The sequence below is a fragment of the Chiloscyllium plagiosum genome, unplaced genomic scaffold (genome assembly GCF_037043375.1).
Source record: "Chiloscyllium plagiosum isolate Xiang-an unplaced genomic scaffold, Cpla_swu_hap1 HiC_scaffold_35, whole genome shotgun sequence".
Lineage (NCBI taxonomy): Eukaryota > Metazoa > Chordata > Chondrichthyes > Orectolobiformes > Hemiscylliidae > Chiloscyllium > Chiloscyllium plagiosum.
This window is the reverse complement of record NW_028270173.1, coordinates 19,972,330-19,996,660: the sequence shown is the minus strand read 5'-3', so window position 1 is coordinate 19,996,660 and position 24,331 is coordinate 19,972,330. Positions and strand designations below refer to the sequence as shown.

General features: G+C 51.3%; 1 protein-coding gene across 3 annotated transcripts in view; it reads left to right on the top strand.

Moving 5' to 3' along the window:
- LOC122545724 (uncharacterized) overlaps window positions 1-23,725 on the top strand; it is a 67,782-nt gene extending 44,057 nt beyond the window's left edge. For all 3 annotated transcript variants that reach the window (XM_087979345.1, XM_087979344.1, XM_087979343.1), the window contains 2 exons: window positions 670-1,394; window positions 23,366-23,725. In XM_087979345.1, coding sequence (XP_087835471.1) covers window positions 670-1,394; window positions 23,366-23,599 — 959 coding nt within the window. In that variant the 3' untranslated portion in view covers window positions 23,600-23,725. The remainder of the gene's footprint in view (window positions 1-669; window positions 1,395-23,365) is intronic.
- The last annotated feature ends 606 nt before the right edge of the window (window positions 23,726-24,331 follow it).

Genomic DNA, 24,331 nt, shown 5'->3' with positions numbered 1-24,331 from the left:
AGCACGTGTTTGTGTGAGTGTTAGTGCATGTGTTTGTGTGTGTTAGTGCGTGTTTGTGTGTGTGTTAGCACGTGTTTGTGTGTGTGTTAGCACATGTTTGTGTGTGTTAGCGCATGTTTGCGTGTGTGTTAGCGCGTATTTGTGAGTGTGTGTCAGTGCATGTTTGTGTGTTAGCACGTATTTGTGAGTGTGTGTCAGCGCATGTTTGTGTGTGTGTTAGCACGTGTTTGTGTGTGTGTTAGCGCGTATTTGTGAGTGTGTGTCAATGCATGTTTGTGTGTGTGTTAGCACGTGTTTGTGTGTGTGTGTTAGTGTGTGTTTGTGTGTGTTAGCGCGTATTTGTGAGTGTGTGTGTGTCAGTGCGTGTTTGTGTGTGTGTCAGTGCGTGTGTGTGTGTTAGCATGTGTTTGTATGTGTGTTAGCACGTGTTTGTGTGTGTGTGTTAGCGCATGTTTGTGTGTGTGTTAGCATGTGTATGTGTGTTAGCACGTGTTTGCGAGAGTGTGTGTGTGTCAGCCTGTGTGTGCTTGTGATTGTGAGTGCACGCACGTAAGTGTGAGTGGGTGTGTGTGAGTGTGCACAAATGAACATACATCTCATGGAAGCTGGAGAGGTGACGTTAAACTGAGAGGTGTGCTGATTTCCAATTTCTGCTCTCCCTCTGTGTAGCTTTCTTTGCCTCCATGTCCTCCCTACAAACCGAGGAATTCTTTGACCTCATTGCCTGCTCCCAAAGCCGCCGGCTCAATGACCAGCGAGCGGATTTTGAGGAGTCTCCGACAGTGGCACTCAGCGCACCGTTCCCTACGGGTCCTGTCGAATACCTGGCTCCCTTAGGAAGCATGGTGTCTCAGACCCAGAGCGCAGCGTCTCCGCCAGCAGCTCCAGCAGAGAGAGAGGAGGCTCCAGCGGAGGGCAGAGAGAGTCCTGCAGAGGCAGAGGAGCAGCCAGCAGAGCACGAGCAGTTTCCAGTGGGGAGAGAACGGCTTCCCACAGAGGGAGGGCAGGCTCCAGCAGAGCGGCAGGAGATCCCAGCAGAGGGAGGGCAGGCTCCAGCAGAGCGGCAGGACATCCCAGCAGAGGGAGGGCAGGCTCCAGCAGAGCGGCAGGACATCCCAGCAGAGGGAGAGGAGGCTCCAGCAGAGCGGCAGGAGATCCCAGCAGAGGGAGAGGAAGCTCCAGCAGAGCGGCAGGAGATCCCAGCAGAGCGAGAGGAGGCTCCAGCAGAGCGGCAGGAGATCCCAGCAGAGGGAGAGGAGGCTCCAGCAGAGCGGCAGGACATCCCAGCAGAGGGAGAGGAGGCTCCAGTATATAAAGCAATGTATCAAGAGCAGATGTCGACGGGAACGAAGGGGCCAGACGACGAACTGTACAACATCATCTTAACCCATCAGGTACAGGCAGCAACAAAGACCAACTCGACCGAAGGTGGAGGGGGAGTGGGGTGCAGTGGTGGGGGGTAAACAGGCAGCCCCTGTGAGGGACAGTGCCTGGTTGGTCAGACCCCGGCAGACAAAGGAACAGGAGGAGGCCATTCAGCCCATCCAGCCTGCTCCACCATTGAGTAAGACTATGGATGACCTGGTAACCCCCCAACCCCAATTTCCTGTCTTTTCCCCATAACCCTTAATGATTCTGGGCCGTCTGCAGTACAGAATTCCCTGGATTCACTCCCTTCTGAAGGAAGGAACTCCTCCCCATCTCTGTCCGAATGGTGGTGAGCCCTTACCCTGAGATGATGCCAATAGACAATAGACAATAGGTGCAGGAGTAGGCCATTCAGCCCTTCGAGCCTGCACCGCCATTCAATATGATCATGGCTGACCATCCTTAATCAGTATCCTGTTCCTGCCTTTTCTCCATAACCCTTGATTCCACTATCTTTGAGAGCTCTATCCAACTCCTTCTTAAATGAATCCAGAGACTGGGCCTCCACTGCCCTCTGGGGCAGAGCATTCCACACAACCACCACTCTCTGGGTGAAGAGGTTTCTCCTCATCTCTGTCCTGAATGGTCTACCCCGTATTTTTAAGCTGTGTCCTCTGGTTCGGCACTCACCCATCAGCGGAAACATGTTTCCTGCCTCCAGAGTGTCCAATCCTTTAATAATCTTCTACGTCTCAATCAGATCCCCTCTCAGTCTTCTAAACTCAAGGGTATACAAACCCAGTCGCTCCAGTCTTTCAGTGTAAGGTAATCCTGCCATTCCAGGAATTGACCTCGTGAACCCATGCTGCACTCCCTCAATAGCCAGAATGTCTTTCCTCAAATTTGGAGACCAGAACTGCACACAGTACTCCAGGTGTGGTCTCACCAGGGCCCTGTACAGCTGCAGAAGCACCTCTTTGCTTCTATACTCAATCCCTCTTGTTATGAAGGCCAGCATGCTATTAGCCTTCTTCACTACCTGCTGTACCTACATGCTTACCTTCATTGACTGGTGTACAAGAACACCCAGATCTCTCTGTACTGCCCCTTTACATAAATTGATTCCATTGAGGTAGTAGTCTGCCTTCCTGTTCTCGCTACCAAAGTGGATAACCATACATTTATCCACATTAGACTGCATCTGCCATGCATCTGCCCACTCACCTAACCTGTCCAGGTCACCCTGTAATCTCCTAACATCCTCCTCACATTTCACCCTGCCACCCAGCTTAGTATCATGAGCAAATTTGCTAATGTTATTGCTGATACCATCTTCTACATCATTAACATATATTGTAAAAAGCTGTGGTCCCAGCACTGATCCCTGCGGTACCCCACTGGTCACTGCCTGCCATTCCGAAATGGAGCCGTTTATCACTACCCTTTGTTTCCTATTAGCCAACTAATTTTCAATCCAAGTTAGTAATTTGGCCCCAATACCATGAGCCCTAATTTTGCTCACTAACCTTCTATGTGGGACTTTATCAAAGGCTTTCTGAAAGTCCAGGTACACTACATCTACTGGATTTCCCTCGTCCATCTTCAGAGTTACATCCTCAAAAAATTCCAGAAGATTAGTCAAGCATGATTTCCCCTTCATAAATCCATGCTGACTCTGACCTATCCTGTTACTGCTATCCAGATGTGTTGTAATTTCATCCTTTATAATAGACTCCAGCATCTTTCCCACCACTGAGGTCAGACTAATTGGTCTATAATTTCCTGCTTTCTCTCTCCCTCCTTTCTTAAAAAGTGGTACAACATTAGCCACCCTCCAATCCACAGGAACTGATCCTGAATCTATTGAACTCTGGAAAATAATCACCAACGCATCCACGATTTCTCGAGCCACCTCCTTCAGTACCCTGGGGTGTAGACCATCAGGCCCAGGGGACTTATCAGCCCCCCTGGTCCTGGACCCCTCCCCCCCTCGGGAGACCTGAGTGGAGTCAGGATTCCCTGAAAGGGTTCAGTTGGCCCTTTGGGAAAGATTGGCCATTGGGGAATGGAGGGATCAATGGGAAGATTTTTGAATTGGAGGAAGGAAGGGGAGGGGAATGACAGGTCAGGAATCACAGGTTAGAAAGGCTGACACGCAAACACTACAAGGTCTCAAACCACAAATCCCCAAAACCGAACCCGAACCCAACCCGAGCCCTAAACCCAACCCGAGCCCTAAACCCAACCCGAGCCCTAAACCCAACCCGAGCCCTAAACCCAACCCGAACCCTAACCCAACCCGAGCCCTAAACCCAACCCGAGCCCTAAACCCAACCCGAACCCTAAACCCAACCCGAGCCCTAAACCCAACCCGAGCCCTAAACCCAACCCTAAACCCAACCCGAACCCTAAACCCAACCCGAGCCCTAAACCCAACCCGAGCCCTAAACCCAACCCTAAACCCAACCGGAGCCCTAAACCCAACCCGAGCCCTAAACCCAACCCGAGCCCTAAACCCAAACCCAACCCTAAACACAACCCCGAGCCCTAAACCCAACCCGAGCCCTAAACCCAACCCGAGCCCTAAACCCAACCCTAAACCCAAACCCGAGCCCCAAACCCAACCCGAGCCCTAAACCCAACCCGAGCCCTAAACCCAACCCGAGCCCTAAACCCAAACCCAACCCTAAACACAACCCCGAGCCCTAAACACAACCCGAACCCCGAACCCTAAATGCAACCCGAGCCCCAACACAAACCCTAAACCCAACCCTAAACCCTAAACCCAACCCTAAACCCAACCCAAACCCTAACCCCAACCCGAACTCTAAACCCAAACCGAAACCCAAACCAAATCCTAAACCCAACCTGAACCCTAAACCCAACCCAAACCCCAAACCCTAAACCCAACCTGAACCCTAAACCCAAACCCAAACCCAAACCCTAACCCCAACCCAAAATCCAAACCTAACCCGAACCCTAACCCAACCCAAGCCCTAACCCAACTCTAACCCTAACCCCAAACCCAACCCGAACACCGAACCCCAAACTCAACCCGAACCCGGAACCCCAAACCCAACCTGAACCCCAAACCCAACCCGAACACCGAACCCCAAACTCAACCCGAACCCGGAACCCCAAACCCAACCTGAACCCCAAACCCAACTCTAATCAGAACCCCAAACCCAACCCGAACCATGAACCCCAAACCCAACCCAGAACCCGGAACCCCAAACCCAACCTGAACCCCGAACCCAATCTGTACCCCAAACCCCAAACCCAACCCGAAACCCCAAACCCAATCTGTACCCCAAACCCAACCCGAACCCTGAACCCCAAACCCAACCCGAACCCTGAACCCCAAAACCAACCCCGAACCCCGAACCCCAAACCCAACCTGAACCCCGAACCCCGAACCCCAAACCCAACCTGAACCCCGAACCCTGAACCCAATCTGTACCCCAAACCCCAAACCCAACCCGAAACCCCAAACCCAATCTGTACCCCAAACCCCAAACCCAACCCGAAACCCCAAACCCAATCTGTACCCCAAACCCAATCTGTACCACAAACCCCAAACCCAACCCCAAACCCAATCTGTACCCCAAACCCCAAACCCAACCCCAAACCCCAAACCCAATCTGTACCCCAAACCCCAAACCCAACCCCAAACCCCAAACCCAATCTGTTCCCCAAAACCCAAACCCAACCCGAAACCCCAAACCCAATCTGTACCCCAAACCCCAAACCCAACCCCAAACCCCAAACCCAATCTGTACCCCAAACCCAATCTGTACCTCAAACCCCAAACCCAACCCCAAACCCCAAACCCAATCTGTACCCCAAACCCCAAACCCAACCCCAAACCCCAAACCCAATCTGTACCCCAAACCCCAAACCCAACCCGAAACCCCAAACCCAATCTGTACCCCAAACCCCAAACCCAACCCCAAACCCCAAACCCAATCTGTACCCCAAACCCAATCTGTACCACAAACCCCAAACCCTACCCAAAACCCCAAACCCAACCCGAAACCCCAAACCCAATCTGTACCCCAAACCCCAAACCCAACCCCAAACCCCAAACCCAATCTGTACCCCAAACCCAATCTGTACCACAAACCCCAAACCCTACCCAAAACCCCAAACCCAACCCGAAACCCCAAACCCAATCTGTACCCCAAACCCCAAACCCAACCCCAAACCCCAAACCCAATCTGTACCCCAAACCCAATCTGTACCACAAACCCCAAACCCTACCCAAAACCCCAAACCCAATCTGTACCCCAAACCCCAAACCCAACCCAAAACCCCAAACCCAATCTGTACCCCAAACCCCAAACCCAACCCAAAACCCCAAACCCAATCTGTATCCCAAACCCCAAACCCAACTCGAAACCCCAAACCCAATCTGTACCCCAAACCCAACCCGAACCCTGAACCCCAAAACCAACCCGAACGCTAACCCCAAACTCAATCCGAAACTCAATCCCAACCCGAACCCTAACCCAACCCAAAACCCCAAACTCAATCTGAACCCGAACCACAAACCCAACCCAAAACCCAAAACCCAAACCCCAAACCCAACCCGAACCCCAAATCCAACCCGAACCCAACCCCAACCCGAAACCCCAAACTCAATCTGAACCCCAATCCCAACCCGAAACACAAACCCAACCCAAAACCCAAACCCCAAACCCAACCCGAACCCCAAACCCAACCCGAACCCTAAACCCAACCCGAACCCAAACCCAACCCGAACCCCAAACCCAACCCGAACCCTAAACCCAACCCGAACCCAAACCCAACCCGAACCCCAAACCCAACCCGAACCCTAAACCCAACCCGAACCCAAACCCAACCCGAACCCCAAACCCAACCCGAACCCTAAACCCAACCCGAACCCAAACCCAACCCGAACCCCAAACCCAACCCGAACCCTAAACCCAACCCGAACCCAAACCCAACCCGAACCCAAACCCAACCCGAACCCAAACCCAACCCGAGCCCTAAACCCAACCCGAGCCCTAACCCAAACCCGAACCCTGACCCCAAACTCAATCTGAACCCCGAACCCCAAACCCCAAACCCAACCCGAACCCCAAACCCAACCCGAACCCAAACCCAACCCGAGCCCTAAACCCAACCCGAGCCCTAACCCAAACCCGAACCCTGACCCCAAACTCAATCTGAACCCCGAACCCCAAACCCCAAACCCAACCCGAACCCCAAATCCCAAACCAAGCCCAAACCACAAACCCAACCCGAACCCTAACCCCAAACCCAACCCGAACCCTAACCCCAAACCCAACCCGAACCCCGAAACCCAAACCCAACCCGATCCCTAACACCAAACCCAATCTGAACCCTAACCCCAAACCCAATCCGAACCCCAAACCCCAAACCCAACCTGAACCCTAACCCCAAACTCAACCCGAACCCAGAATCCCAAACCCAACCCGAATCCCAACCCCAACCCGAACCCGAACCCCAAACCCAATCTGAACCCCAAACCCAACCAGAACCCTGAACCCCAAACCCAAACCGAACCCTAACCCCAAACCCAATCCGAACCCTAACCCCAAACCCAACACAAACCCCGAACCCCAAACTCAACTCTAATCCTAACCCCAAACCCAACCCGAACCATAACCCCAAACTCAACCCGAACCCAGAATCCCAAACCCAACCCGAATCCCAAACTCAACCCGAACCCAGAATCCCAAACCCAATCTGAACCCCAAACCCAACCCGAACCCTAACCCCAAACCCAACCCGAACCCTAACCCCAAACCCAATCTGAACCCCAAACCCAACCCGAACCCTGAACCCCAAACCCAACCCGAACCCTAACCCCAAACCCAATCTGAACCCCAACCCCAAACCCAACCCTGAACCCCAAACCCAACCCGAACCCTAACCCCAAACCCAACCCGAACCCTGAACCCCAAACCCAACCCGAACCCTAACCCCAAACCCAATCTGAACCCCAACCCCAAACCCAACCCTGAACCCCAAACCCAAACCGAACCCTAACCCCAAACTCAACCCGAACCCAGAATCCCAAACCCAACCCTGAACCCCAAACCCAACCCGAACCCTAACCCCAAACTCAACCCGAACCCAGAATCCCAAACCCAACCCTGAACCCCAAACCCAACCCGAACCCTAACCCCAAACTCAACCCGAACCCAGAATCCCAAACCCAACCCTGAACCCCAAACCCAACCCGAACCCTAACCCCAAATCCAATCTGAACCCCAAACCCAACCTGAACCCCAAACCCCAAACCCAACCCGAACCCTAACCCCAAACTCAACCCGAACCCATAATCCCAAACCCAACCCGAATCCCAAACCCCAAACCCAACCCGAACCCTGAACCCCAAACCCAACCCGAACCCTAACCCCAAACCCAATCTGAACCCCAAACCCAACCTGAACCCCAAACCCCAAACCCAACCCGAACCCTAACCCCAAACTCAACCCGAACCCAGAATCCCAAACCCAACCCGAACCCATAATCCCAAACCCAACCCGAATCCCAAACCCCAAACCCAACCCGAACCCTGAACCCCAAACTCAATCCGAACCCTAACCCCAAACCCAACCCGAACCCTAACCCCAAACCCAACACAAACCCCAAACCCCAAACTCAACTCTAATCCTAACCCCAAACCCAACCCGAACCCTAACCCTAAACCCAACCCAAACCCCAAACCCCAAACCCAATCCGAATCCCGAACCCCAAACCCAACCCTTATCCTAACCCCAAACCCAACACGAACCCCGAACCCCTAACCCAATCCGAGCCACAAACCCAACCTGAACCCCGAACCCCAAACACAACCTGAACCCCGAAACTCAAACCCAACCTGAGCCCTAACGCTAAACCCAACCCGAACCCCAAACTCAACCCGAACTCTAAACCCAAACCGAACCCCGAACCCAACCTGAACCCCGAACCTCAAACCCAACCTGAACCCCGAACCTCAAACCCAACCCGAGCCCTAACGCCAAACCCAACCCGAACCCCAAACTCAACCCGAACCCCAAACCCAACCCGAGCCCCGAACCCCAAACCCAACCCGAGCCCTAACGCCAAACCCAACCCGAACCCCAAACCCAACCCGAGCCCCAAACCCAAACCCAACCCGAACCCTGAACCCCAAACCCAACCCGAGCCCCGAACCCCAAACCCAACCCGAACCCAAACCCTAAACCCAACCTGAACCCCGAACCCCAAACCCAAACCGACCCTGAACCCTAAACCCAACCCGAACCCTAACCCAAACCCCGAACCCAACCCAAATCCAAAACCCCAAAGCCAACCCGAACCCCGAACCCTGAACCCTAGACCCAACCCAAACCCTAACCCCAAACCCAACCCGAACCCTAACCCCAAACCCAACCCAAACCCAAACCGACCCTGAACCCTAAACCCAACCCGAACCCTAACCCAAACCCCGAACCCAACCCAAATCCAAAACCCCAAAGCCAACCCGAACCCCGAACCCTGAACCCTAGACCCAACCCAAACCCTAACCCCAAACCCAACCTGAACCCTAACCCCAAACTCAACCCAAACCCTGAATCCCAAACCCAACCCGAACCCTAACCCAACCTTAACCCTAACCCCAACACTAAATTTAAACCTAACCCTAACACTAACCACAAACCCCAAAGCTAACCCTGACCCCAGCTCTAACCCAAACCCCATCCCTCACCCTAACTCTAAGTCAAGTCCTAACTCTAACCCTAACTCTAACCCCAACACTAAATCACAAACTAACCACAAACCCCAAAGCTAACCCTAACCTAATCCTAACCCTAACCCTAACCCTAACCCTAACACTAACCCCAAACCCCAACCCAAACCCTAACCCCAACCCTAACCCAAATGTCAACCCTAACCCTAACCCTAATCCTAACCCTAAACCCCAATCCTAACCCAAAAACTAACCCCACCTCAAATCTAACCTTAACCATCACCCTAGTCCTAACCTTAACCCTAACCCTAGCCCCAACCCAAATTCTAACCGTAACCCTAACCCAAACCCCAACCCTAACCCAAAAGTCAACCCTAACCCTAACCCTAACCCAAATGTCAACCCTAACCCTAACCCTACCCTAATCCTAACACCAAACCCTCAATCCCAATCCAAAAACGAACCCACCTCAAATCCAACCCTAACCATCACCCTGACCTTAACCCTAATCCCAATCCCAAACCCAACCCTAAACCCAGCATCAACCCTAACCCTAATCCTAACCCTAAACCTAACCCAAACCCCAACACTAACTCAAACCCTAACCCAAACCCCAACCTTAATCCTAACCCTAATCCCCAATCCCAAACCAAAAACTAACCCCACCTCAAATCTAACCCTAATCATCACCCTAGCTTTAACCTTAATCCCAACCCTAACTTTGGGAGTGTTACTGAACAAAGAGACCTTGGAGTGCAGGTTCTTAGCTCCTTGAAAGTGGAGTCGCAGGTAGATAGGATAGTGAAGGCGGCATTTGGTATGCTTTCCTTTATTGGTCAGAGTATTGAGTACAGGAGTTGGGAGGTCATGTTGCGGCTGTACAGGACATTGGTTAGGCCACTATTGCGTGCAATTCTGGTCTCCTTCCTATCGGAAGGATGTTGTGAAACTTGAAAGGGTTCAGAAAAGATTTACAAGGATGTTGCCAGGGTTGGAGGATTTGAGCTACAGGGAGAGGCTGAACAGGCTGGGGCTGTTTTCCCTGGAACGTCGGAGGCTGAGGGGTGACCTTATAGAGGTTTACAAAATCATGAGGGGCATGGATAGGGTAAATAGACTAAGCCTTTTCCCTGGGGTCGGGGAGTCCAGAACTAGAGGGCATAGGTTTAGGGTGAGAGGGGAAAGATATAAAAGAGACCTAAGGGACAACTTTTTCACAGAGGGTGGTACGTGTATGGAATGAGCTGCCAGAGGATGTGGTGGAGGCTGGTACAATTGCAACATTTAAAAGGCATCTGGATTGGTATATGAATAGGAAGGGTTTGGAGGGACATGGGCCGGGCGCTGGCAGGTGGGACTAGATTGGGTTGGGATATCAGGTCGGCATGGGCGGGTTGGACCGAAGGGTCTGTTTCCATGCTGTACATTTCTGCGACGCGGTGACTGCAGGAGTCAGCTCCCTCTGGTGGGGATGGCTGCCAACTACATGCCTTAAAGCCGAGGCCCACTTCTGTTGTGTCATTTCTCCACCGTGTCAACCCGGCCTGGGGCCTGAGGGGGGTTATGTGCATCGTCGTGGGGGTAGGGGCGGTGGAGGGGGGTGGGGGGGGGGGGGTGCCCGAACAGGCTGGGAAGGTCTTCTCTCTGGAAAGCAGAAAGGATTTGGAATTTTCCCTGACGGTTCAAGGTCTCCCCACTTTGTCAGCAGGACCCCGTTAACATGAGGGAAGAGCAGTCGAAATAATCTTCAGTCAGTGCCCACCTCCCGGCGGCCATATTTCTAAGAGTGAACCCATAAACGTAGGCGGGATTACCAGAGGGAAGCGAGGATTTAACGAGCATCAAGGGGAACCAGTGAATGGAGCCCTGGATTTCAAAGACATTCGTTGTAGTGCCCCATGGTGGTGTGGTTGAATTATTGACACTAATCAGGGATTGATTAACTGAGAGGAAGCAAAGAGTTCGTACAGTTTCAGTAAACGAGACAAGTCCCACAGGGGTCAGTGTTTGGGGGCTCGACTGTTCGAGATCTGCATAAGTGGTCTCAAGACTTTGTGGGCAAGCGTTCCCCCCCCCGAAGTCAACAAAATGCCCTGGAAGATTTAATCACAGGATCGGCCAAAGGTCACTGCTGTGAGTGAAACAGAGACTTTGTGAGGGGCTGCTGTTGCAGTGACAGAGTGGGTCTCTCCCTCTCTGCTCTGAGGCCAAAGGTGACTCTGATGTTGCATCAATCTGGGCCTGCTGTCAGCCGATGGGGGAGGGAAACAGACCGACCAGAGGAAGAGCGACCCATTAAGGACATTATTGTAAAATCCTGTCAGTGTGGAAGTAGGTAATTCGGCCCATCGAGGCCACACCTGCTCCTCTGAAGAGCATCCCACCTAGACCCACCCCAATTCCTGTAACACTGAATTTTCCTGTTGCTAATCCACCCAGCCTGGACACTACGGGCAATGTTTAGCATGGCCAATCCACCCGACCTACACATCTTTGGACTTTGGGAGGAAACCCACGCAGACACGGGGGGAGAATGTGCAAACTCCACACAGACAGTCGCCCCGAGGCTGGGATCCAACCTGGGGTCCCTGGTGCTGCGAGGCAGCGGTGCGAACCACTGAGCCAACCTGCCGCCCAATGAGGGAATGGCTGGGGGAGCCTGAGTTTTCAGGAGTCAGCGTCACCTTTTGCCTCAAAGCAGAGGGAACTGCTTTAAACATCAAATCAAAAATCAAGTGACACCGAGTTACAGTCCAACAGGTTTATTTGAAACTGCTCGCTTTCGGAGCTCCCAATCTTTCGACAGGCAGCTAGGGAGAGAGAATACATCGGACACAGAGTTTACGGTGAAAAATCAAAGGGTCCTATAACTTATGCAAATATATTGAACAAACCTGGATTAAGTTCTTGATCAGTTAGGATGGACGTTTTGACTGGGTAATGTGTAGACTTGTCACCAAGATAATATTTGGCTAAATGAAATGAAATAGAAATTGCTGGAAAAGCTCAGCAGGCCTGGAGAGAAATCAGAGTTAACGCTTCGGGTCCAATGACCCTTCTTCAGAACTTCTCTCCACCAACTCTGCCAGACCTGCTGAGTTTTTCCAGCAATTTCTGTTTGTGTTTGAGAATTACAGCATCCGCAGTTCTTTCGGGATTTTTTAAACAGATCGCGATTCGAGGTGAGCTTGCCAGTTGGATACAAACTTGGCTTGACAGTAGGAGAGAGACGGTCGCTTTTCAGACTGGAGGCCTGTGACCAGCGATATTCCACAGGTTTCAGTGTTGGGTCCACGTTTGTTCGTCATTTATATAAATGATTTGGATGAGAACATGGTTAGTAAGTTTGCGGATGACACCCAAAATTGGCGGTGTAGCGGACAGCGCAGAAGGTTATCGAACATTTCCAGGGGATCTTGGTCAATTAGGTCAATGGTCTGAGGGGTTGCAGGTGGGGTTTGATTTGGAGAAACAGGAGGTGCTGCATTTTAGTTAAAAAACAAATTCTAAACCTCAGACAATTCGTGGTAGTGTTGAGGAACATAGAGACCTAGGGGTTCAGGTATGTAATTCTTTGAAATTTGCATCACAGGTAGACAGGGTGGTTAAGAGGGTGTTTAACATCCGAGCCTACATTGCTCAGACCTTTGAGTGCAGGAGTTGGGGGCGTCACGTTGAGGTTGCACAGGAGGTTGGTGAGACTTCTTCTGGAATACTGTGTTCGTTTCTGGTTGCCCTGTTATGGGATGGATATTATTAAGCTGGAGAGGGTTCAGAAAAGGTTTACCAGGATGTTGCTGGGAACGGAGGGTTTAAGGTATAAAAATTGACTGGAAAAACTGGGACTTTTTTTGACCGGAGCGTCAGAGGCTGAGGGGTGACCTTATAGAGGTTTATAAAATCGTGAGGAGAGTATGGATAAAGTGAATGACAAGAGTCTTTTCCCTGGGTGGGTGAGTTCAAAACAAGGGGGTATATTTTAAACTTGAGAAGGGAAAGATTAAAAAAGGGCACAAGCAGCTGTTTTTACACAGAGAGTGGTTCGTGTGTGTGTGTGTGTGTGTGGAGTCAACTGCCAGAGGAAGTGGTGGATGCAGGTACAGTCATAACGTTTAGAAACCATTCGGATCAGCACATGAACAGGAAAGGTTTGGAGGGACATGGTCCAGAGGCATGCCGGTGTGATTAGTTTACTTTAGGACGGTGGCTCAGTGGTTAGCACTGCTGCCTCACAGCACTAGGGACCAGGGGCTCGGTTCCACCCTGTCTGTGTGGAGTTTGCAAACTCTCCCTCTGTCTGTGTGGGTTTCCTTCCAGAGTCCAAAGATGTGTAGGTTAGGGTGGGATTGGGCGTGCTCAATTGCCCCATAGTGTTCAGGGATGTGTAGGTTAGGGTGGGATTGGGCGTGCTCAATTGCCCCATAGTGTTCAGGGATGTGTAGGTTAGGGTGGATTGGCCGTGCTAAATTGCCCCATAGTGTTCAGGGATGTGTAGGTTAGGGTGGATTGGCCGAGCTAAATTGTCCCATAGTGTTCAGGGATGTGTAGGTTAGGGTGGATTGGCCGTGCTAAATTGTCCCATAGTGTTCAGGGATGTGTAGGTTAGGGTGGATTGGCACTGCTAAATTGCCCCATAGTGTTCAGGGATGTGCAGGTTAGTGTGGATTGGCCATGCTAAATTTTCCCATAGTGTTCAGGGATGTGTAGGTTAGGGTGGATTGGCCGTGCTAAATTGTCCCACAGTGTTCAGGGGTGTGTAGGTTAGGGTGGATTGGCCGTGCTAAATTGTCCCATAGTGTTCAGGGATGTGTAGGTTAGGGTGGATTGGCCGTGCTAAATTGTCCCACAGTGTTCAGGGGTGTGTAGGTTAGGGTGGATTGGCCATGCTAAATTGTCCCATAGTGTTCAGGGATGTGTAGGTTAGGGTGGATTGGCCGTGCTAAATTGTCCCACAGTGTTCAGGGGTGTGTAGGTTAGGATGGATTGGCCGTGCTAAATTGTCCCATAGTGTTCAGGGATGTGTAGGTTAGGGTGGATTGGCCGTGCTAAATTGTCCCATAGTGTTCAGGGATGTGTAGGTTAGGGTGGATTGGCCGTGCTAAATTGTCCCATAGTGTTCAGGGTTGTGTAGGTTAGTTGCATTAGTCGGGGGTAAATGTTGAGTAATGGGGCAGGGGGAATGGATCTGGGTGGGATACTCTTCGGAGGGTCGGTGTGGACCTGTTGGGCCAAATGGCCTGTTTCTATACGGTAAGAACTCTATGATTATGGTCAACATTGACTAGATAGACGGAAGGGTCTGTTTACATGCAGTACATAACCTCATCTTAAAATAACTGAGGTAACGAATTTCTTGCAAATGGAATATTTAGTTTAAGGCTGTACAAGTTCAATATCTACTATATCGGGAAAAATGTAGTGGATCATATTCTGAAGAAAAGGATGTGACTCGTTAAACTTAAGTCTGCAGTTTTTAACCTGAGAGGAGTGAGGATCGAAGCTGCCTAGTGACTGTGATTGTGCAAGGGAAATTGTGAACTTTGACCACTCCGCCGACAGCTCCATCAGGGTGACGTTTGCTCTTGTCAATTAGTTTGAGAAAAAAAACTTGTGTTCAATTTGAACTAACTAATTAGGTGTTTAGGAAATCCCTTTGTTATTGTGGCTATCAGTTTAATGGATGGATGGTGTCTTGGGAGCTATTGATAAAAGATATTGCTCCTATGTGACTGTCCCTTCACCGACACTGTTCAGAATCCCGGGACTCCCTCTCTGTGAATGAGTCTACCCGCCCACCAGCTGGAGGTGTTCCAGATGGCACCGTGATTGTAACCAGAATAATTTGTCTCCAATGGCATTAACTCAGTGAAAGGCATGCGGAAAATAATAAATGCATGGTGAATAGTAACCCAGTTCCAGTTGTGCCCAAGGCACTGACAGACGAATTTTGAAATGATATATGTATTTGCTCAGTCCTTAGTCTTGTGCCATAGTAACACTATTTTAATTAGAACGTAGAATATTTCCAGCGCAGTACAGGCCCTTCAGCCCTCGATGCTGTGCCAATCTGTGAAGCCAATCTGAAGCCCATCTAACCTACACTATTCCATTCTCGTCCATATGCCTTTCCAATGTCCATTTAAATGCCCTTAATGTTGGTGAGTCTACTCCTGTTGCAGACAGGGTATTCCCCGCCCCTACTACTCTCTGAGTAAAGAAACTACCTCTGACGTCTGTCCTATATCTATCACCCCTCAATTTAAAGCTATGTCCCCTCGTGCTTGCCGTCACCATCTGAGGGAAAAAGGCTCTCCCTGTCCACCCTATCTAACCCTCTGATTATCTTATATGGCACAATTAAGTCACCTCTCGACCTTCTCTCCAATGAAAACAGCCTCAGTTTCCTCAGCCTTTCCTCATAAGACCTTCCCTCCGTACCAGGAACATCCTGGTAAATCTCCTCTGCACCCTTTCCAAAGCTTCCACATCCTTCTTATAATGTGGTGACCAAAACTGTACACAATATTCCAAGTGTGGCCTCACCAGAGTTTTGTACAGCTGCAGCATGACCACATGGCTCTGAAACTCAATCCCTCTACCAATAAAAGCTAACACACCGTATGCCTTCTTAACAACCCTGTCAACCCCTATTAATTCTGCACTTCACAATAATGTTGCCTCTCTATTATACTAAAATCCAGTGAAAATGTTTCACTCATGATCATTTGGTAGATGGAAAAACTGACTGCAATCCATCCTTTCCGTTCAAAATCATTTAGGGTGAAGTACTCTATTGAAGTCCTGGCACTGTGTCCTCCAAAAACAAACATATTCCCGTTCAGTTTATCAGATTGGTTAGGCCACTTTTGGGATACTGCTTTCAGTTCTGATCTCCCTGCAATAGGAAGGTTGTCGTGAAACTTGAAAGGGTTCAGAAAAGATTTACAAGAACTTTGCTGGGTTTGAGCTACAGGGAGAGGCTGAACAGGTTGGGGCTGTTTTCCCTGGAGCGTCGGAGGCTGAGGGGTGACCTTATAGAGGTTTACAAAATCATGAGGGGCATGGATAGGATAAATAGACAAAGTCTGTTCCCTGGGGTTGGGGAGTCTAGAGCTGGAGGGCATAGGTTTAGGGTGAGAGGGGAAAGATATAAAAGAGACCTAAGGTGCAACTTTTTCACACAGAGGGTGGTACGTGTGTGGAATGAGCTGCCAGAGGATGTGGTGGAGGCTGATACAATTGCAACATTTAAGAGGCATCTGGATGGGTATATGAACAGGAAGGGCTTGGAGGGATATGGGCCGGATGCTGGCAGGTGGGACTGGATTGGATTGGGATATCTGGTCGGCATGGACAGGTTGGAACGAAGGGTCTGTTTCCGTGCTTTACACCTCTATGATTCTCCCTAACTCTATATTTATCTAACAGCCAAAAGCTTTTCCTATATACTGGTTAATACAACACTGCCACTTTCTTGAGGGCAATTATGACTGGCATGGTCAGTGATGTCCATACCTCAGGGGCGAATCTGAAAAGGTGTTTCCGATGTTGAAGAAGGAGCCAAAAAGTGACCCTCTAGCAAACCCCAGGAAGACGTTTCCGGGAGCTGGGGGGAGTTTATTCTGTGTCCTGTGTATTTATTGACCTGGCTGACGCTGCTGAGTATATATGCAAAACAAATCTGCTGATGTTACAGAAACGGAGAGGAAGGTGAATTGGATTCAATGTCTGCAAAGTGAGCTGGTTAAGGCGGGGTTGGGGGTTTGCAAGAATTTGGCAGGTGGAGTATAGTGCGGTAAAATGTGAGGCTGGGTCGGAGGAACGGAAATGTTCCGATGGGGGAAGAGCTATGAACAGGCCCCTCAGACCAGCTATACCATCCAACACGATGATGGTGACCTGATCGGGCCCTCACCCCATATTCATACAGCACAGACACAGGCCGTTCGGTGCAACCAGTCCATGCTGACCATAATCCCAAACTAAACGAGTCCCGCCTGCCTGCTCCTGGCCCATATCCCTCCAAACCGTTTCCTATTTATGTACTTATCCAGATGTCTTTTAAACTTTGTAAATGGACCCCCATCCACCACTTCCTGTGGAAGCTCATTCCTCACACACAAACCACGCTCTGTGTAAAAAAAAGTTGCCCCTGCTGTCTTTTTTAAAGCTTTCTCCTCTCAACTCCGAACTTTGACCCCTGGTCTTGAAATCGCCTCCCCTAGGGAAAAGTCACCTTCCACGCACCTTATCTATATCCCTCATGACTTTTATAAACCTCTGTAAGGTCTCAACTCCTACACTCCCAAGAAAAGAGTCCCAGCCTCTCCTTACAACCCAAAGCCCTCTGTTCGCGGTAACATCCTGGTCAACCACTTCTGAGCCCTCTCCAGTTTAATAACATCCTTCCTATAACGGAATGGGGCACAGTATTCCAAAGGTGGCCTCACCAACATCCTGTACAACATCAACGTGATGTTCCCAACTCCTCCACTCAAAGAACTGAGCAATGAAAGTAAGCATGTTAAACACCTTCATAGCCACCCTGTCAATAAATTCTGTATTCAGGCCTTCAAGGGATCCCTCACGGCATCCTTCAGCCTGTATTGCTGGAATGATTACCTTCCAGTTGACGTCCTGGGTCAGAAAGGACAAAGGTAGTTTTGCACACATCATTCTGGATGTGGTCTCACCATTGGCCTGTACAAGTGTAGAAACATACCCCTCCCTTCATGTTCCAATCCCTTTGCAATACGTGACAACATTGCCTCCGTCTATATAATGTGCTGCAGACCTGTTTGCTATTTATGTTAATATTGGCCTTTATCCTAAGGGTGATGGAGTGTCAAAGTAAACACGTCTCACCAGAACTGTGCAAATGAACCGGAAGGGTTTAAAATGATGTGCTGACAAATGGAACTCGATTAGGTTAGGATATCTGGTCGGCATGGAGGAGTCGGGCCGAAGGGTCTGTTTCCCGTGCCTGTACGTCTCCATGACTGGGAGGTGGTCCGGGGGCAGTTGGGGAGTGGGAGTGAGTTGGGAAGGTAGGGGTCGTAATGAGTGCAGTCTTTGTTGGGGTTTGAGAACGGAGATGGGAGGGAACGGGAGGTGAGTGAGGGAATACCAAATCTAGGGGACGCAAATATAAGATTATCATTGATAATTCCAGGTTTGTTGGCTGAGCTGGAAGGTTTGTTCTCAGACTTTTCGCCACCATGCTCGGTAACATCGTCAGTGAGCCTCTGGTGAAGCGCTGGTGTTGGTGACCCACTTTCCACTTACATGTCTCGGTCTGTTGTGTTGGGTGATATCACTTAGCGTTCTGTTTCTCAGAGATTGGTAAATGGAGTCCAAATCGATGGGTTTATTGATGGAGTTAAAAATCACACAGGTTATAGCCCGACAGGTTTATTTTGGTGATTGTGGAGAATAAGATTGTAAGACACAGAATTTGTCGCTAAAGGTTACAGTGTGATGTAACTGGAATTATACATTGAAAAAGACCTGGATTGTTTGTTAAGTCTCTCATCTTTTAGAATGACCATGTTGGTTTCAGTTCTTTCATTTGTAAAGCGCAAAACTTTTTTAGAAGTTACATTTACAAGTGAATTTTAACAATTGGTGTCATGTCGGCCTGGAGAATGTATTGTGGGCGTTAGCTCCCTGTGAGACTGTCTGTACCACAACGGTCAGACTGATTCTCATCCAAAAGACGGATTTGCAGAATCTTACACGGATTCATGCAGTTTTTGAGCAAAGTAAGCTGTAGTTCTCCAACTTATTGATGGAGTTCCGGTCTGAATGCCAGGCCTCTCGGAATTCCTGTCAGTGTCTCTGTTTAGCCTATCCCAGGATGGATGCGTTATCCCAGGCAAACTAGTGTTCCTCTTTGTCTGTGTGTAAGGGTATTAGTGATAGTGGGTCATATCTTTTGGTGGCTAGTTGGTGTTCCTGTACCCTGATGGCTAGTTTCCTGCCTGTCTGTCCCATGTAGTCACCGTCCTTGCAGGGTATTTTGTAAATGACATTAGTTTTTCTGGTTGTAGGTACTGGGTCCTTTAGGGGTTGTCAGGAGCTGTTCCAGTGTCTTGGTAGCTTTGTGGGCTACCATGATGCCAAGAGGTCGGGATAACTCAGATCGGGAATCCGGGCGAAATGACCTAAAAAGGACAGGGTCAAGAATACGGCACGGTGGCTCAGTGGTTAGCACTGCTGCCTCACAGCGCTAGGGACCCGGGTTCGATTCCAGTCTCGGGCGACTGACTGTGTGGAGTTTGCACATTCTCCCCGTGTCTGTGTGGGTTTCCTCCGGGTGCTCCGGTTTCCTCCCACAGTCCAAAGATGGTGCAGGTCAGGTGAATTGGCCATGCTAAATTGTGTTAGGTGCATTAGGCAGGGGTAAATATAGGGTTGGGGTGGGTTACTCTTCAGAGGGTCAGTGTGGACTTGTTGGGCCGAAGGGCCTGTTTCCACACTGTAGGGAATCTAACCTATTCTAATGTCCTAATGGGCAGGCCGCCTGGAGGATCGTGTTAATCCATTCAAAGGGAAACTGTGATTTTCTATGAGGGAGGCGGGAGCAGAAGGATTTGTTAATGAGGAGCAGGGCCCAGCACAGAGTAGATGGACCGAACGGGCTGGACGTTTTCCACGTAACGCTCTGTAAAGGGACATGGCTACCTATTAGTCAGAATCGATTTGGTTATTGAAAAACATTTGGAGAGGTGTTTGAGCTGTAGGGGGAGGCTGGGACTTACTGTCACCTGCAGCATAGGTGACTTGAGGGGTGACTTGCGTAGAGGTTTATAAAACCTTGAGAGGCAGAGATAAGGCCTACTCCAGGTAGGGGAGTCTAAAACTAGAGGACAGACGCTTCAGGTGAGTGGGGAAGAGATACAAAATGGGCAACGTTTCCACACAGAGCGCGGGGTGCGTGTCAGGGGTAGGACTGAAGGCCAACCCAATTTTGTCGCTTAAGAACACTTGGACTGTGGAAACCTCTACGTTGTCTTTGAAGGCAGAGCTAGATGTATCCTCGATGGCCAAGGGAGGTGGGGGGATTGCCAGGAGTGTAGACATTCCCCCGTGACCTCCTGGCCCCTGACCTCCGCCGTCCCCACCACCCACCTCCCCCCGAGCCTCTCCTCCCTCGTCACTGCGCGGGACTCCCCTCCCCCCCGTCTGACTTGTGAACTCGCGATCCAGCCCTCGCCTGGGGGCGAGAGAGAGAGAGAGAGAGAGAGAGGAGAAATCACGAAGGCACACGGGATCGGGATTCCTGATTTTCCACGTTTCCTTCCGGAGTTACCCCGGGTTCGGCGACGGTCAATGCCACCCACCCGCACCTCCCGTTACCAACGTCTCCAGCTCGTCGCGACTCGCGCCCACCTATCCGCCTTCTGTCTGCCGCACTCTCCCGAGGGGGATGGGTGGGGTGGTGGGGGGAACTCGCCATCTCAGCCAGATGGCGACCCCCCCCCCCCTCCCGCGCGGAGCTCAGCAATTTCAGACCCTCCCCGGCTGCTCTGCCCATTCTTGCTTCCTCTTCCCTTTGGGAGCCAGGTACCCGTTCTGGGATTTTGGCATTTTCGTTTTGGTGCGGTCTTTTGAGCCATTGCCCTTGGTGTCGGCCACTAAGGGCAGAGTTAGCCCATTGCCTTCTCGCTGCAGTTATACAGAGCCATGGTGAGGCCCCATCTTGGGTGCGGTTACGGTCTCCTGCTCTGAGGAAGGGCACTGTTGCTACTGAGCGAGTCCAGTGTCGAGAGTGTGGCACTGGAAAAGCACAGCAGGGTCAGGCAGCACCCGAGGAGCGGGACAGTCAACGTTTCGGGCATAAGCCCTTCATCAGGGATGAGGCTTGTGGGCCGGGGGTGGGGGAGCTGAGAGATAAATGGGAGGGGGCTGTGGGGTTGAGGGGGGACGTTGGCTGGGAATGTGATAGGAAGATGGAAGGGGGGTTGGGAGGAGGGTGGAGCGGATAAATGGGAAGGACGATGGATAGGTCAAGAGGGCGGTGCCGAGTTGGAAATTTGGGACTGGGATAAGGTGGTGGGGGTGGGGGTGGGGGAGATGGGGAAACCGGTGAAGTCCACATTGATGCCCTGGGGTTGGAGGGTCCCAAGGGGGAAGATGAGGCGTTCTTCCTCCAGGCGTCGGGTGGTAAGGGTTTGGCGATGGAGGAGGCTGAGAGTCCAGCGACGGTTCCCAGGTTCGGCGGGACAGGCGCGCAAGGAAAGACTGGGTTCGGCCGGGGCTTTACTCACCGGGATTTCGAATAATGTGGGGGAGTCCCGTAGAAATGTCGAAAATCCTGACGGGACTGGACAGGCTAGATGCGGGAAGGGCGTTCCCGATGACGCGGAAGCCTGGGATGAGGGGGTTGGGGAGGCAAGGTCACAGTCTCAGAATGAGGGGCAACCGATTCAGGACGGAGATGGGGAAGAATTTCTTCACTCAGAGAGTGGTTCTCTCTCCCACAGGAAGATGGTGGGGGGGGAGGGGGGGGGGGCAATCAAGAGGCAGCCAGATGTGTCCCTTGAGACGAAAGGGTCTAAGAGGTACGGAGAGAAAGCGGGAATGGGAAACTGAGATTGTATGGTCAGCCACTTCCCTGCCTTTTCCCCACAACCCTCCATTCCCTTCCTGATTAAAAAATCTGTCAGTCACAGCCTTGAATAGACTCAATGACCCAGCCTCTTCAGTAAAGAAATCCACAGATTCACTCCCCTCTGAGAGAGGAGATTTCCCCCTCACCTCTGTGTGAAATGTGGGACTCCTTACCCTGAGACGATGCCCTGTGGTCCCTGCCTCCCCCACAACACTCTATTCAGGGTTTTTAAGAAGGCATACGGTGTGCTAGCCTTCGCTGGTAGAGGGATCGAGTCTCGGAGCCACGAGGTCGTGCTGCAGCTGTATGAAACTATGGTGTGGCCGCACTTGGACTATTGCGTACAGTTCTGGTCACCGCGTAATAGGGAGGATGTGGAAGCTTTGGATAGGGTTCAGAGGAGATTTAGATTAGATTCCCTACAGTGTGGAAACAGACCCTTCGGCCCAACCAGTCCAAACCGACCCTCCGAAGAGTAACCCACCCAGACCCATTTCCCCTCTGACTAATGCACCTAACACTACGGGCAATTTAGCATGGTCAATTCACCATCCTGCACATCTTTGGACTGTGGGAGGAAACCAGAGCACCCGGAGGAAACCCACACAGACACAGGGAGGGTGTGCAAACTCCACACAGACAGACAGTCACCTGAGGGTGGAATCGAACCCAGGTCCCTGGTGCTGTGAGGCAGCAGTGCTAACCACTGAGCCATCCCAGGATGTTGCCTGGTATGGAGGGAAGGTCTTACGAGGAAAGGCTGAGGGACTTGAGGCTGTTTTCGTTAGAGAGAAGGAGGTTGAGAGGTGACTTAATTGAGAGATACAGGATAATCAGAGGGTTAGATAGGGTGGACAGGGAGGGTCTTTTTCCTCAGATGGTGACGGCGAGCACGAGGGGACATAGCTTTAAATTGAGGGGTGATAGATATAGGACAGATGTCAGTGGTAGTTTCTTTACTCAGAGTGTAGGAAGGGTGTGGAATACCCTGCCTGCAACAGTAGTAGACTCACCGACATTAAGGGCATTTAAATGGTGTTTGGACAGACATATGGACGAGAATGGAATGGTGTAGGTGAGATGGGCTTCACAGATTGGCTTCACATCGAGGGCCTGTAATGTTGCCTATTTTAAATTCCATTGAAACAAATGGCGACATCCCACTTACCTTCCCTTTTACCCCATCAGGTTTTTAACATCCGTGCCCTCTGACCTCGCCTGTCCTCCAGCCAATCACTGACCGAGCTTTGGTCTTCGAGCCACCAATCCCATGTCGAGGATCATGCCTTGACTCCCGCTGCTGTGTCGGTTTTCTGTCGCCGGCAATCCTTGCACAGCACGAAAGGGGCTGGGGTGGGGGAGGGGAGGGGGAGGGGAGGGGGTTGGGAAGATGGCGCTCAATGCCCAGTGGGGGCACAGCAACGCGAACAGCCGAGGGTCACTCCCTATCTCCCCCCCCCCCCCGCCCCCGCCCGAGGGCGAGCGGAGGGGATTTGAGCTCAGGACCCTGTAGCGGACGTCGAGCGGAGTTTGGTGGGGAGAAGGGTGATGGGATTGCGGTGAGGGGGGAGAACCGGGGCCAGGGAAGGTGTTTGGGAATCGTGCGTGACGGGGTGTTGTTTGTTTTTTTTTTCTGTGTCCCCTCACCACCCCCCCCCCCCCCCAAACCCCCACAGTCCGCCAGTGCCCGGATTGAAGACCAGCGTTGTGAGCCTCCGGCCTACAGCTCCCAGGCTCTCTTCGACCTGCTGCAGCGGCTGCAGGAGCAGCGAATGGACGAGCAACGAGCACCCCTCCCACCGGGACTGACACCCAAGAGGGTGTCCCCCCGGGCCCAGGAGGACAGGCGACCCTCCATCTTCACTCCCCTACTGAAAGGCATGTCCCAACGGCGGGCCAACTCCAGCTAAAGGGACACAGCAGCAGGACAGGAGGCTGAACAGGAGCAGCAGGAGGAACCCCCCCCCACACACACAGACACAGACATACATACACACACACAGACACACACACATACATATACACAGACATACACATACACACACACACACATACACATACACAGAAACACACAGACACACACATACACAGACACAGAAACATACACAGACACACACACACACAAACACACACACAAACACACACACAGACACACACATACACAGACACACACACACACATAGACACACACACATACAGACAAACACACACACAAACACACACACAGACACAGACACGCACACAGACACATACAAACAGAGACACACAGACAGACGCAGACACACACAGACACACACATACACAGAGACACACAGACAGACACACACACAGACAGACATACACACACACACAGGCAGACACACACACACACACAGGCAGACACACACACAGGCAGGCAGACACACACACACACACAGACAGACAGACATACAAAGACAGAGACAGACACACACATACAAAGACAGAGGCAGACAGACAGACACACACACAGACAGACACACAGACACATATACACACTGAGAGAGACAGACACACACACAGAGACAGACACACACACACAGACACGCACAGACAGAGACAGACAGACACACACACACACAGACACATACACACAAAGACAGACACACACACAGACACACACA